At 41.7% G+C, this 14,267-nt stretch overlaps 1 protein-coding gene across 1 annotated transcript in view; it reads right to left on the reverse strand.

Annotated features, from left to right (window-relative positions):
• The window catches only part of STK3 (serine/threonine kinase 3), a 412,802-nt gene that overhangs the window by 351,777 nt on the left and 46,758 nt on the right, over positions 1–14,267 (reverse strand). The window contains exon 4 of the mRNA XM_030217172.1: positions 2,623–2,737. Within this exon, the coding sequence (XP_030073032.1) occupies positions 2,623–2,737 (115 nt within the window). The remainder of the gene's footprint in view (positions 1–2,622; positions 2,738–14,267) is intronic.

A 14,267-nucleotide genomic window follows, 5' to 3' on the forward strand; every position in this document is an offset into this window, starting at 1 on the left:
TCCGTTAAGTATTTTCTAAACATTTCACTCACATTGAACTCTGAAGATCTTGGAAAATTCAAAAGACGTAAATTTAAACGTCTGTTATAGTTTTCAAATTGTTCAATCTTGCGGTGTATCATCCCTCTATCCTTTATAAGCATATCAGTTTTAAGTTTTAGATTAGATATGTCCATCTGGGTGTCTATATTCACTTTTTCTGAATCTTTCTTAAAGGTCTCGAATGCAGAAGTTAGTAAATCCAACTTACTCACAACCGGAGCAACTGTAGTAGTAAGTGTTTGTATTGCTGTCCAGATGGCTTCTAAGGTTATCGCCTCGGGAGCTATATGCTTGATGTTAATTTCTTTCCCCGGCGTTTCAGCTTGTGCTCCAGCAGTTAGATCTTCCTCCACACCAACATCGGGAGTTTCCGGAACATCTAGCACATTTCTGAAAGCTGCTGGGCAAGGCGGAGGATTTAAATCCGTCGAGGATAAAGTTGTTGTATTTCCCAGTGAGAGCGGCGTTCCACCTGCTTCTCCCAACGCAGGAATCTCACTCGAGCCGGTCAATCATGGTGTACTGGTGGCAAACCTTTCTAGCGTCATCTGAAACAAAGCGGTATTCACAGCCCCTGCCGGTAGGCTCTTCACCGCTCCCTTCCTTTTTGTATGTGGCATTTTAAAACCAAAGAAAAAAGTTTTATCAAGAAACAAATTACTCCGAGGAAAGGTTCAGGAGCTAGAGAGGCGTCCTCCGTTCAATCCGCCATCTTGACACGCCCCTTGCTCCCTCGTGCTGGGAACTCGAAAGCTTCATGATAGAGATATGTAAATACCTATGCAGCATAAATGCAATAGGAGGCAAGTCCCTTTCAATTTAAAGGAAGCTCTGGAAAGATGGGGGCATAGGATGAAGGTAAAAGGGGAGAGACTCAGAAGTAAACTGAGGAAATACGTCTTCATGGAAAAGGTGGTGAATTCGTGGGACGGCCTCCCAATGGAGGTAGTGTTGACAAAAACTGTATCTGAATTCAAGAAAGCTCGGGACAAGTAAATAAGATCTCTAAGGAAGGGATAGTAGATAGCATGGATGAGTGGACTGAATAGGCCATATTGTCTTTTATCTGCCTTCATTTTTTCTATAATACACACACTAATGTAGCCATTTAAAATGGGTTAACACAGTTTAATAACATGTTCCTGAAAGCGTAGCTAAGCACTGAAACAAATTACCAGGGGAATGGTAACAACTCCACTGATGATGAATTTTAGAGAAAGATTATATAACCATCCGGATGGGATGTTTAAGGTACAGCAGACCCTACATGGAATGAGAAAGTAAACTAGATAACTTTGTGATATCCCTTCAATCCCTAATTACAATTTTGTGAAAAAATAAAGTTTATGCTTATAGCTAATATACCAAAAAAAAACAATTTTAAGAAAGAGTACAGAAAATGATTGGTTTAAATAAAGTTTTCCAGTTATATACATATGATGGAAAAAGTGCATCTTCCTTGTATTTACAGGGCCACCCAAATGCAGAGCTATTTTTTCAAGCATTGGTTTTTCAATCTGACCACAATGCCTTCCTCTGTTATCTCATCTACATATGTCTTTTCTTGGCTAAAGTGCTGTAGAATGCCAAAATATTTTTTTCCTTTTTTTTTTTTTTTTACAAACTGCAATTTTCAACTAAACATGTTTCTTTCACACACGAATCATCTTATTGGTCTAAAATGTAAGGATGCCATGTGGAAATTCTAAGATGCATAATTATAAATGGCACTGATCACATAATCCCCACTGTGTCAGAAAGGGGATTATTAGAGTCCTAGTTAACATTCCTTTAACAAAAATCACATTTACACTCTATGCCTTAAAAGAAAAAATTCAACAGAATGCATTTACAGCTTCTAAGAAATATGTTCCTACTGGGATAATGTTATGCTTCCACAATCAAACTCAAGTCCATTTGTGGCTAACCAAAATAATTTTGAAGTATTTAAGCTGTCTCTTTTCTGAATGCATTTTACTGGAACGTTACAGACAACATATAATAAAACCTTGCAGTAATCAAGTTATTGCTCTAGAAAAGTATAAATTGATGACTGTTTTAATTGCTGCTCTCCATCATTACAGAAATGAATAGGGCATTCTTGTTCTTAGACAATGTGACCAAAGTTAACTGCACTCAAAGCTTACACAAGACACATGATAGTTTATATATTCCTGGTCACCCAACATGTTGCAAATCCTATACTTTTAAGGCTCTTCTAGATGCATATGAAATTATTGGTGCTCTTTAAACAGAGTGAAAAGGCTTCCAAATAAAAACTTCCCTCTTCATGTTTTAAAGCAACACTTTAAAAACATCTAATGTAGATCTGAGCATTCACAGATCATAATACTCTTTACTTCTTAACAGAACAAAAATGCACCATCCTAGTGTTCCTAGTACAAATTCTCCTTCTACCACATTAAACATCACAGAACAGGCCATGAAAATGTTTACACATAGTGCTATTTACAATGTATTTTAGGAGATTCATCATTTTTGGCTATGGCAAAAACCTATTTTGAGCTACTTGTATTGCTTGAAAGCATAGAGTATTAATATAATGAAGAAAAAACTTACTGTTTTATTCCGCAACCTAATAATGTCTGAAACTGAGCCTGCTCCACAGTATTCCATGACAATCCACAGGTCAGTGTTCTTAAAGTAGCTTCCATAATACTTCACTACATAATGGCTGAATACAAATACATAAAACACATAAATCAATATCTATAAAATAAGACAACCAAATTATGCATTATTTATATACATTAGTATGCTCAGATTGGTGTATATAGTTTGAAACATCAAAGTATATTCAATAGTCAATACAATGTCCAAAAAAAATTACATATAATAAGAATATTAGTCTGTATATCTTGGGATGACCCCAGTTTCTCTTTCTGTATAACCTGCTTTGAGCTGATTAAAGGTATCTGCGGGCTATAAGAATTGGAAAATAAATAATTAAGAACTAAACAACACCATCTAATTACAGCTATATAAAAAAAAACTCAGCTCTAAACCATTTTCCGAAATGTGATAAAGAAGGCCAGTTTAAAAATTTGGCTTGGCTATTACATGTATAAATGACTGTGATAAAGTGAATAAAATAAATTAAGGCGCTCATTTTCAAAAGAGAAAAATGTCTCAAAAACAGTGTAAAGTGGCATTTGGCCCAAATCATGATTTTCAAAACTTGGATTTAAGAATAGCCATACTAAGACAAACCAATTGTCCATCTAGCCCAGTATACTGCTTCCAATAGTGGCCAATCCAGGTCTCAAGTACCTGGCAGAACCCAAACAGCAGCAACATTCTATGCTACCAATCTTGGGGCAAGAACTGGCTTCCTCCATGTCCATCTCAATAACAGACTATGGGACTTTCCTCCAAGAACTTGTCCGCTGTTACCACATACTCCGGCAGCGAGTTCCAGAGCTTAACTATTCTTTGATTGAAAAAATATTTCCTCCAATTTGTTTTAAAAGTATTTCTATGTAATTTCATTGGGTGTTTTCTAGTCTTTGTACTTTTTGAAAGACTGAAAAATTGATTTACTTTTACCTATTCTACAACATTCAGGATTTTATAGACCTCAAGGTTGACCTACTGCTCTGCTCTGTGTGGCCAGGCTAGTAAGGCTGCTGGCCTTCCTCCCCCCCCCCCCCCCCCAAGCTACCCCAATGGCTTGTTTGTGTGTTTTTTCCTTGGACACGTTTTGTTTGAAATGGTCCTTAAAGAAAGGCACACTGAGCACAAAAATGTCTAAAATAGGGCAATTCTGAAGCAAAAAGATAGACATTTTTCTGGTTTGAAAGTTGGGCACTGATCAAAATCAGATTTGGACTTCATATTGAAAATGCCCCTCTAAATCTCAGAAATAGATCTTATACACATATATAAAGACAGAGTAAACAGCGAGATGAGACCGGGGATTTCTCTACAATTTTGATGAATTGTTTGCTAGTGAGTTTCACTTATATGTCCCTTTGAGAGGTTAATGGTTGGGTGAAGAAATTTGCAAAAGGACACTGTCTACTAGATCTTTGTCCTGGGAATCCATTTAAGGAACTATCAATGAGTTTGTTGCAATGGTTGACAATGTCTGTGAATAAATCTCTTCAAGACAATTGTTTTTCATTAGAACTTGGTCACAGTAGTGTTCCCCCTTCTGAAAGGAGGAAATTTAGATCGCATTCTAGGTTCTAGTTAATGCCTTATAGAACAAATTATGATTTTAGCAAAAACTGTAGAGGCAACAGTGGCTACCAGATTACAAAAACCTGTTAGATGAGATGCAATCAGAATTTTGCCGTTAACATGGCACAGAGACTGTAACAGCTGCATTGCTACAGGAGTTAAGACACTCCCAGATGGAGGGAGGAAACTTTTGTGATGCAGCTGATCTGTCAGCTTCATTTGATTTAGTTAATCACAAGTTGTTGTTGGTAAATTTGAATGCTGCCGGAGTTAAGAATTACAATGGTTTTGTGGTTTCTTGAAGAACGAACACGAGGGTGTTTTGGAAAGGAGAACAGTCTACACCATGGAGAACGGACCTCCAGGCTCCCCTCTCTTGTCCATATTGTTTAATCTTTGCATTCATTGGGCAAGTTTATTCAGCCAGCTTGTATGTTTTTTCATATGCAAATGATTTTGTCTTATTCTTCCAACAGAGGGATACTGCAATTGTTACATTTTTATATATGACAAGGTTGTTTTGTTTTCTTTTTTTACAAATATATGATTGGATCAGATATGAGCTTAAGTATGGAAAAAACAAAGATTTTGTAGGTAGGAGTGCAAGATGAATATGAAGTCAACAGATGGTCTGAATATAGCCAGTAAACAAACACTGTTGAGCTGAGAGTCAAAATTACTAGAGTACATACAGATGTCCATCTAACCATGGAAACACAAGCATATTTTCTTATAAAGAAGATGTATGTTCAGCTGAAGCATCTGTGTCAAATATGTGTATACCTAACAGAGAATAATTATAGACATACTGGGTCTTCCAGAATCGCAATCAGCTTGATTACAGGTATTACAGAATGTGGTGGTAAGGGGCTCTAGAACAGATAAGTCAACGCCTTACTTGATCATTGTTCAGTGGCTACAAGTTCAGTCTTGTATACTGTTCAAATTAATACCCCCAACTATATGAAATCTCGGGTTTCTTGGAATATGCCAGACCTCAATTTGCAGCAAGGGACAATTTAGGGCAGCATTGCCTACGGTTCATCAATTTTAATTACAAGAATATAAAAGAAGGTCTATAATAGGGACAAATCCAGAACCGTGGAATGTATTGTCTTTAGAATTCAGAAAACAATCTTTAAATGATCCACTCTGTCGAGCCTAAAAGACTTGGTTGTTTGAATCCTGTAATGCAAAATAATGTTCAATGTATAACTGGACATTCCTAAATAATTACTGATTCAAATGTATTACTTTATAATTGTGTATAACAGCTGGGGGGAGGGGGAGTACGTAATTATAATTGCTAATCTGTAAGCGATATTTGTGACTATAATTCAACAAATAAGAGGATAAAAGAGTATGTAAATCACAAAAATAAAACCTCTCTTGTATAATCTGCAAAGTACTTGTTGTAATACTATATTCCTATGGAGTGCAAACAATATGTAAGAAAGAGAAAAAGCCTCTGCACAAACACCTCCACCCATTGGTGTCTTCAACTAATTTAAAAGCTAAGTGTCTTTTTTTCACCAAGTTTTTGGGTGGATCCATGAAAAATTAAACTTCCTGTGCAGTTTTAGCAAGATTTAGTGAGAAAGGGTTTTTTATGCCAATGAAGAGAGTTTGACCCAGTTTATATCCTCTTTACCCTGCTAACGTTTATTTGGTGGAGGTGTGGGTGCAGAGACTTTTATCCCTTTCTTACGTGTTTTTTTGCACTCCACAGGAATATAGTATTACAAGAAGTACTTTGCAGATTATACAAGAGAGGTTCTGTTTTTATATCTGTGACTATATACAGAAATTATTCTGTTCTGTACTGTGTCTTGAACTATTGGTTAACTGGAATATAAGTCTTCAAATTAAATTACATTTTTGTTTCATCCATATAACCATTTTTAGAGATAAAATATTCCTATAACGTGTTTAAAATTATTATTGTCTTTGAGCAATCATTTATATTTACCCTAATAGAACTTAAAATGTGTGACAGGATAGGATGGCATTTTTTGTGTTATTATAATTACTAAAAAGTACCCACTAAAGAGGTGATAGATTTCATATCATGCAACTCCACAGGGAGCGTGGTCATAGGACGGGCATTCCCAGAAATTAGGCACGTTACAGAATACTCCGCAAAGAGCACCCTTTACAGAATACTAGATTAGAGCAGATCATCCCAGCGCATAACTTTGGCCACCATTTATTAATTCTAACCTACACTGACTACTACTGTCTCTGTAGGAATATCCAAAAATGTAATATACTTCTAAATATCTTTATCCAATTGTGTTATTTACCCATTCTTTTACCCTATACCTCCCTCCCACACATTCCTAACCTTTCCCTTCAAACTGCTTGGATAACCTCTATTAAATCAGTTACGCAGACAACGGCTGTAGCTCAGGTTGATTTTTAGTATGGTCAAATTAATTTTTGCTCTTCATACGTACATAAGTATTGCCATACTGGGAAAGACCAAAGGTCCATCAAGCCCAGCATCCTGTTTCCAACAGTGGCCAATCCAGGTCACAAATACCTGGCAAGATCCCAAAAAAGTACAAAACAGTCTATACTGCTAATCCCAGAAATAGTGGATTTTCTAATAATGGTCTATGGACATTTTCTTTAGGAAGCCGTCCAAACCTTTTTTAAACACTGCCTTTACCACATTCTCTGGCAACGAATTCCAGAGTTTAATTACACGTTGAGTGAAGAAAATTTTTCTCCGATTCGTTTTAAATTTACTACATTGTAGCTTCAGCGCATGCCCCCTAGTCCTAGTATTTTTGGAAAGCGTAAACAGATGCTTCACATCTACCCGTTCAACACCACTCATTATTTTATAGACCTCTATCATATTCCCCTCAGCCGCCTTTTCTCCAAGCTGAAGAGCCCTAGCCGCTTTAGCCTTTCCTCATAGGGAAGTCGTCCCATCCCCTTTATCATTTTCGTCGCCCTTCTCTGCACCTTTTCTAATTCTACTATATCTTCTTTTAGGTACGGCGACCAGAATTGAACATAATATTCGAGGTGCAGTCGCACCATGGTGCGATACAAAGTCATTATAACATCCTCATTTTTGTTTTCCATTCCTTTCCTAATAATACCTAACATTCTATTTACTTTCTTAGCCGCAGCAGCACACTGAGCAGAAGGTTTCAACGTATCATCAACGACAACACCTAGATCCCTTTCTTGGTCTGCGACTCCTAACGTGGAACCGAATTATAACTATGTCATGCAAGGTTCCACATTAGGAGTCATAGACCAAGAAATTGATAAGGAGTGTGACTGTTAGGCAGACTGGATGGACTATTCATGTCTTTACGTGTCGTCATTTACTATGTTAGCTGATGCTTTCTAACCACTATCAAAAAAGAGAGCAGTTACTGCACAGACACAAGCCATGGTAAATGACAGATACTTTTTTTTTCTCAGATAAAGAAAAGACATAGTACATTATAGAAATAGCCTTGACAATTTTATGTAATTAGTTCTGAGCTGCATTCCTTCACTGGGTCACAACAGCAAGTGGCTTTTATTATGATTTCACTTTTATTTATTTTATTTTTATTAGTTTTAAATAGAACATCCATCCAAATTCGTTACAAAATACAATGTAACTTCCATTCCATAAGAAGAACCATATGATAACAAACATAACTACAATACTGTTATAGCTCATAAATTCGAATTAAGTATACAACAGGTAATCAAAAATAAAAGATAATTTGGAGGGGAAAACTAAGAAAGGGAAGAAAGGGGATCAGATGATTTCACTTTTGGTATGCCCCTTCACATTGAAACTGAAATCATAAGATGCACTGCATGCTACTGCAGCCCAATGAAGAAACGCTGTACTGTTGTTGGGAGAAAGGGGCAAGGCAAGGCAGGGCAAGATACTGCATTGCTGATGGAAGGGGTGGGGCGAGGTGAGATGCTCCACTGTTGATGGGAGGAAGAGGCGAAGCGCTGCACTGTTGAAGGGGGGAAGAGACAAGGCACTGCACTGGGGGAAGAGCCGAAGCGAGACACTGCACTGATGGTGGGGAGAAGGAGTAATGTGAGTCACTGCTTTGTTGGGGGGAACGGGCAAGACAAGATGGTGCAAGGTTGGTGGAAGGAATGGGCAAAGGGAGATGGTGGACTGTTGATGGAGGCAGGGAAAAGGGGAGATGCTGTACTGTTGATAGGGGGAAGGAACATGTGAAGAGGCTGCATTACTGGTAGGTGGAAGAAGGGGTGTGAGGAGAAGCTACACTGCTGATGGGGGAAGGGGCAAAGCAAGACGCTGCACTGTTGATGGGGGAAGGGGCAAAGCGAGACGCTGCACTGTTGATGGGGGAAGAAGCAAAGTGAGACACTGCACTGTTGATGGGGGAAAGGGACGAGGCGGGACGCTGCATTGTTGATGGGGGAAAGGGATGAGGCGGGACGCTGCACTGTTGATGGGGGAAAGGGATGAGGCGGGACGCTGCACTGTTGATAGGAGGCAGAGGTGAGATGAAACGCTGTACTGTTGTTGGGAGAAAGGGGCAGGGCAAGGCAAAGCAGGGCGAGACACCGCATTGCTGATGGAAGGGGTGGGGCGAGGTGAGACGCTCCACTGTTGATGGGAGGAAGAGGCGAGACAAGGAGCTGCACTGTTGAAGGGGGGAAGAGGCGAGACAAGGCACTGCACTGGGGGAAGAGGCAAAGCAAAACACTGCACTGATGGTGGGGAGAAGGAGTGATGAGTCACTGCTTTGTTGGGGGGAACGGGCGAGACGAGATAGTGCATGAATGGTGGAAGGAATGAGCAAAGGGAGATGGTGGACTGTTGATGGAGGAAGGGGCAAAGCGTGACACTGCACTTTTGATGGAGGAAGGGGCAAAGCGAGACACTGCACTGTTGATGGAGGAAGGGGCACAGCGAGACACTGCACTGTTGATGGAAGAAGGGGCACAGCAAGACACTGCACTGTTGATGGAGGAAGGAGCACAGCGAGATACTGCACTGTTGATGGGGGAAGGGGTGAGGCGAGACGCTGCACTGTTGGTGGGAGAAAGGGGCGAGGTGAGACGCTGCACTGTTGGTGGGAGAATGGGGCGAGGCGAGACGCTGCACTGTTGGTGGGAGAAAGGGGCGAGGTGCGACGCTGCACTGTTAGTGGGAGGAAAGGGCGAGGCGCGACGCTGCACTGTTAGTGGGAAGAAGGGGCGAGGCGCGGCGCTGCACTGTTAGTTGGAAGAAGGGGAGAAGCGCTGCACTGTTAGTGGGAAGAAGGGGCGAGATGCGACGCTGCAGTGTTGGTGGGAGGAAGGGGCGAGACGCGACGCTGCACTGTTGGTGGGAGGAAGGGGTGAGGCGAGACGCTGCACGGTGGGAGGAAGGGGCGGGGCGGGGCGAGATGCTGCACTGTTGGTGGGGAAGTGGAAAGACAAATGCTGCACTGTTGGTGGGGAAGGGAAAAGAAATGCTGCACTGTTGATGGGGAAGGGAAAAGACAAATGCTGCACTGTTGGAGGGGAAGGGAAAAGACAAATGCTGCACTGTTGGAGGGGAAGGGAAAAGACAAATGCTGCACTGTTGGAGGGGAAGGGGAAAGACAAATGCTGCACTGCTGCTGGGGAAGGGAAAAGACAAATGCTGCTCTGTTGATGGGGAAGGGGAAAAACAAATGCTGCACTGTTGCTGGGGAAGGGGAAAAACAAATGCTGCACTGCTGATGGGGAAGGGAAAAGACAAATGCTGCACTGTTGATGGGGAAGGGAAAAGACAAATGCTGCTCTGTTGATGGGGAAGGGAAAAGACAAATGCTGCACTGTTGCTGGGGAAGGGGAAAAACAAATGCTGCACTGCTGATGGGGAAGGGAAAAGACAAATGCTGCACTGTTGATGGGGAAGGGAAAAGACAAATGCTGCACTGTTGATGGGGAAGGGAAAAGACAAATGCTGCTCTGTTGATGGGGAAGGGGAAAAACAAATGCTGCACTGCTGATGGGGAAGGGAAAAGACAAATGCTGCACTGTTGATGGGGAAGGGAAAAGACAAATGCTGCACTGCTGATGGGGAAGGGAAAAGACAAATGCTGCACTGTTGATGGGGAAGGGAAAAGACAAATGCTGCACTGCTGATGGGGAAGGGAAAAGACAAATGCTGCACTGTTGATGGGGAAGGGAAAAGACAAATGCTGCACTGTTGATGGGGAAGGGAAAAGACAAATGCTGCACTGTTGATGGGGAAGGGAAAAGACAAATGCTGCTCTGTTGATGGGGAAGGGGAAAAACAAATGCTGCACTGCTGATGGGGAAGGGAAAAGACAAATGCTGCACTGTTGATGGGGAAGGGAAAAGACAAATGCTGCACTGCTGATGGGGAAGGGAAAAGACAAATGCTGCACTGTTGATGGGGAAGGGAAAAGACAAATGCTGCACTGCTGATGGGGAAGGGAAAAGACAAATGCTGCACTGCTGATGGGGAAGGGAAAAGACAAATGCTGCACTGTTGATGGGGAAGGGAAAAGACAAATGCTGCACTGTTGATGGGGGGGAGGTGAAAGCGAGATGCTGGATATAAGCAGAGATGCCGAACTATTGGTGGGAGCAAGGGGCGATTCTGGACTGTTGGTGAAGAGACAAGGGATGAGGGGAGAAGCTGGACCTTTGGTGGGGAACATGAGCAAGGGAAGACATCAAATTGTTGGTGGAGGGATGGGGGTGAAGGAAGATATTGAACTGCTGGTGGGAGGAAGGAGCAAGGGGAGATACTGGACTGATGGTGGAAGGAGAGGAGGTACTGGACTACTGAATTAGAAGTGAAAAGGGGAGGCGCTAGACTGTCAGGGAAGAAGAGCAGATTGCAGAAGTGGGGGAGGAGAAAAATAGAGAACAGGTATTGGGCATGGTGGAAGCATGTGTGAGAGAGGCCATGGAGAGGGGGTGCATGGGAAGGAGTAAATAAACAAGAAAGAAAGAAGTGGAGGAAAGAGCTGAAATGTCAAAGACAAATGTAAAGGAGGAATGGAGTAGAAGGGTTCCCTAGTAGTTAGACCAACAGACCGACAACCAAGGAAGTAAGTTCAAATCCCAATGCTACTCCTTGCAATTTTGAGCAAGTCACTTAACCTTCCATTGCCATGGAGCTACTACTGAAAAGGCATGAGCTAAATCCAAATAAATAAATGGACAAAGATGAGGAGAAATGGCAAATAGTCAGCAGACCCTGGAAAGAATTAGAAGGAAATAGACAGAGACTGAAGCTAACATGATTTTAAAAAACCACACAAAAAAACAGACCACAAAAGGTAGAAAAATATATTATTCTGAACATATTAATTGGAATATGTATGCTTTGGGAAATGTGCATTTCTGATGTCTTTGTATTTTGAACAGTACAAGAAGAAATCCATTTCTGTTTCTATTTCTCCAATGTTGCACTGCATGCAGAGTCTGGCTTTTTGAGGCTTTCAGTTTTATTGTCTGTATATTTCTATTTCAAATTTGTGGTCCCTTGTTTTGTACTTGGTAATGAGATGTCCATGTTTTGACTGTGTGAATAAGGTGTTCGAGATGCTGTGTTATTTGCTGTGTAGGGATCTGTGTTACTCTGTTTTCCCAAAAGGAGGTATACTGCTGTTTTCGGACTAATACAATATCAGTGGTGGTGTCTCTTCTTAGATAAGGTTGGTGCTGTGCGAGTCCTGACAGGTTTGCTATAGGATCTGAATGAGATTTTTGTAAAGTTTTGCATTACTTCATAATATACCTGGCAATCGGCACTGGATGCCTAACGTGCGTTAATTTTAGGTGCCATATATAGAATTGGCCCCTATGTGTCAAGAGTATAACTAACATGATTCAGACTTGTATGCTGAATGCCTCCTCCTCCCCCCGCTAGCAGTTGCCACATTAAAAGGCAATGCTAGATAGGGAGCAGTAGCCTAGGGGGCTGACACCCGGGGCGGATCGCCGATGCGCCCCCCCCTCCCCCCCGGAACAGCACGACGCCCCCCCTCCCCCCGGCGAAAGAACCCCCCTGATCCTCCTGCAAATGAACCCCCCCCCCCCCCCCCGGGTGCATGCCACTGGGAGGGGGGTGCCGCGTGCCTGCCGACTCTTCGTTACTTCCTGTTCCGGGGCAGAGGGAGCATGAAATGGAAGAGCCGACAGGCGCGCGGCACCCCCCCAGCGGCGTGCAACCGGGGCGGACCCCCCCCCCCCCCCCCCCCCCTTGGTACGCCACTGCAGTGGACTCTGATCCTGGGGAACTGAGTTGGATTCCCACTGCAGCTCCTTGTGACTCTGGGCAAGTCACTTAACCCTCCATTGCCCCTGGTGCAAAATAAATACCTGAATATATGTAACCATTTTGAATGTACTTGCAAAAAACCTCAGAAAGGCGATATATCAAGTCCCCATTTCCCCTTCCCTTCCCTATAACGAAGATTCATATTTGATTTGATTCGGCCCCAAATACATTATTCGTATTTGGCCGAAAAGTGATTTAAATTTGAATACGCATAATCTGGGGCTCTACTGTGATAAGTCCTACTGAAATAAACACTTGACCTCTGATTTCACATTGCTTCTTTTATTATTTATGTTAAAACTCAATGCTCATTATTTTTATTCAGCCAAATAATATTTTCCATTATTCTTATTCGACCAAATAGTAAAATATGCTATTTGGTACAGCTCTATGGCAGCTGCAAAAGATATCCCAGCCCAGTTTCAGAAGTTTCTGCTAGTGAGTCTGCTAACTGTACATGGAAAACAAGCTAGACATCAATCGCTGATGACCAGAAATCTGCTGCCTCATTGTTTTTGTAAGATGACCTTTACTTAATGCTTTGCCAGTGTCCCACATGTAATATTTCTCAGGAATACTTTATGAATACTTGCAGCTGTACCACTTACCACAGAAATACCCTTCCCAGAGTTTCTCACAAATCTTACAGATGTTTCTGCTTTCAAATTAAGGAGAACTTAGTGGGAGACTTTAGCATTCTTCACCATAACACGAAGTGATGCCCTCTATCTCATAAATATGCTCACTAAGCAATGACAGATTTAGCCACCAAATATTATCAGATCAGAACTAAACTGTACACTATTGCATTAATCAATAATTAGTTGTACTGTTTCACATGGTATACATATCAGTTAGAAACAAAAAAGCATGGTTTATATGTGTGTACCTAATACAATTATCAAGTTCCCAAACAGAGATGAATTCCTAGATATGGAAATGACCACATGGGGCCAATGCCCCAACTACTGTTTAATGCCCTGAATTTCAAGCAGCAGAGAACTGCCCTTTGCTTCCTGCTCTAGACCCTTCCCTCCCAGACATGTTGCAGGGAACAGGAAGGGAGAAGGTGAGGCTGTAGTGGATGCAATTTTAGGAGTCACTGTGGATTGTATTTTATCTTTTGAAATTCATGTCAACAACCTAATTTTAAAAACTCTTTTTGTGACTAAGACATCTTTAGACAGATTAGAAATGCTTTAGAATCTGAAAAACTGAGATCGGTGGCTCAGGCCATTGTTCTGACACAGCTAAATTATTATAATACTAGTAAAAGAGGCCCGTTTCTAACAGAAAGGAAACAAGCGCTAGCAAGGTTCCAGGGTCCCCTACCTACCTCCCTCCTCCGAGTTCCAGCCCCCCTCCCCTCCTAGTTCCATGCCCCCCCCACCTGCCTCCCTCCCTCCCTCAGAGTTCCATGCCCCCCCAACCTGCCTCCCTCCCTCTCCTCCGAGTTCCAGGAACCCCCCTCTTCCCCCCTCACTTCTCACATGCAAGCTCTGTACCGTATTTGTGAAAAGACATTTAAAATGAATAAAACATGTCCAAACCCGTAAGACATGCAAATTTTTAATTTGCATGTTATTGATATTGTGTTTACACAAATTAGTGTGTCATAAGCCCCTGACCCAGCCATTTCGTGAAATATGGCCATGTTGGGCATTTTGCATATTAAAGAACATTTCATTACAAGTTGGTCTGCTTGTTGCTGTTTCTTGATCTACTT

This window comes from Microcaecilia unicolor, chromosome 1 (genome assembly GCF_901765095.1).
Source record: "Microcaecilia unicolor chromosome 1, aMicUni1.1, whole genome shotgun sequence".
NCBI classification, from domain to species: domain Eukaryota; kingdom Metazoa; phylum Chordata; class Amphibia; order Gymnophiona; family Siphonopidae; genus Microcaecilia; species Microcaecilia unicolor.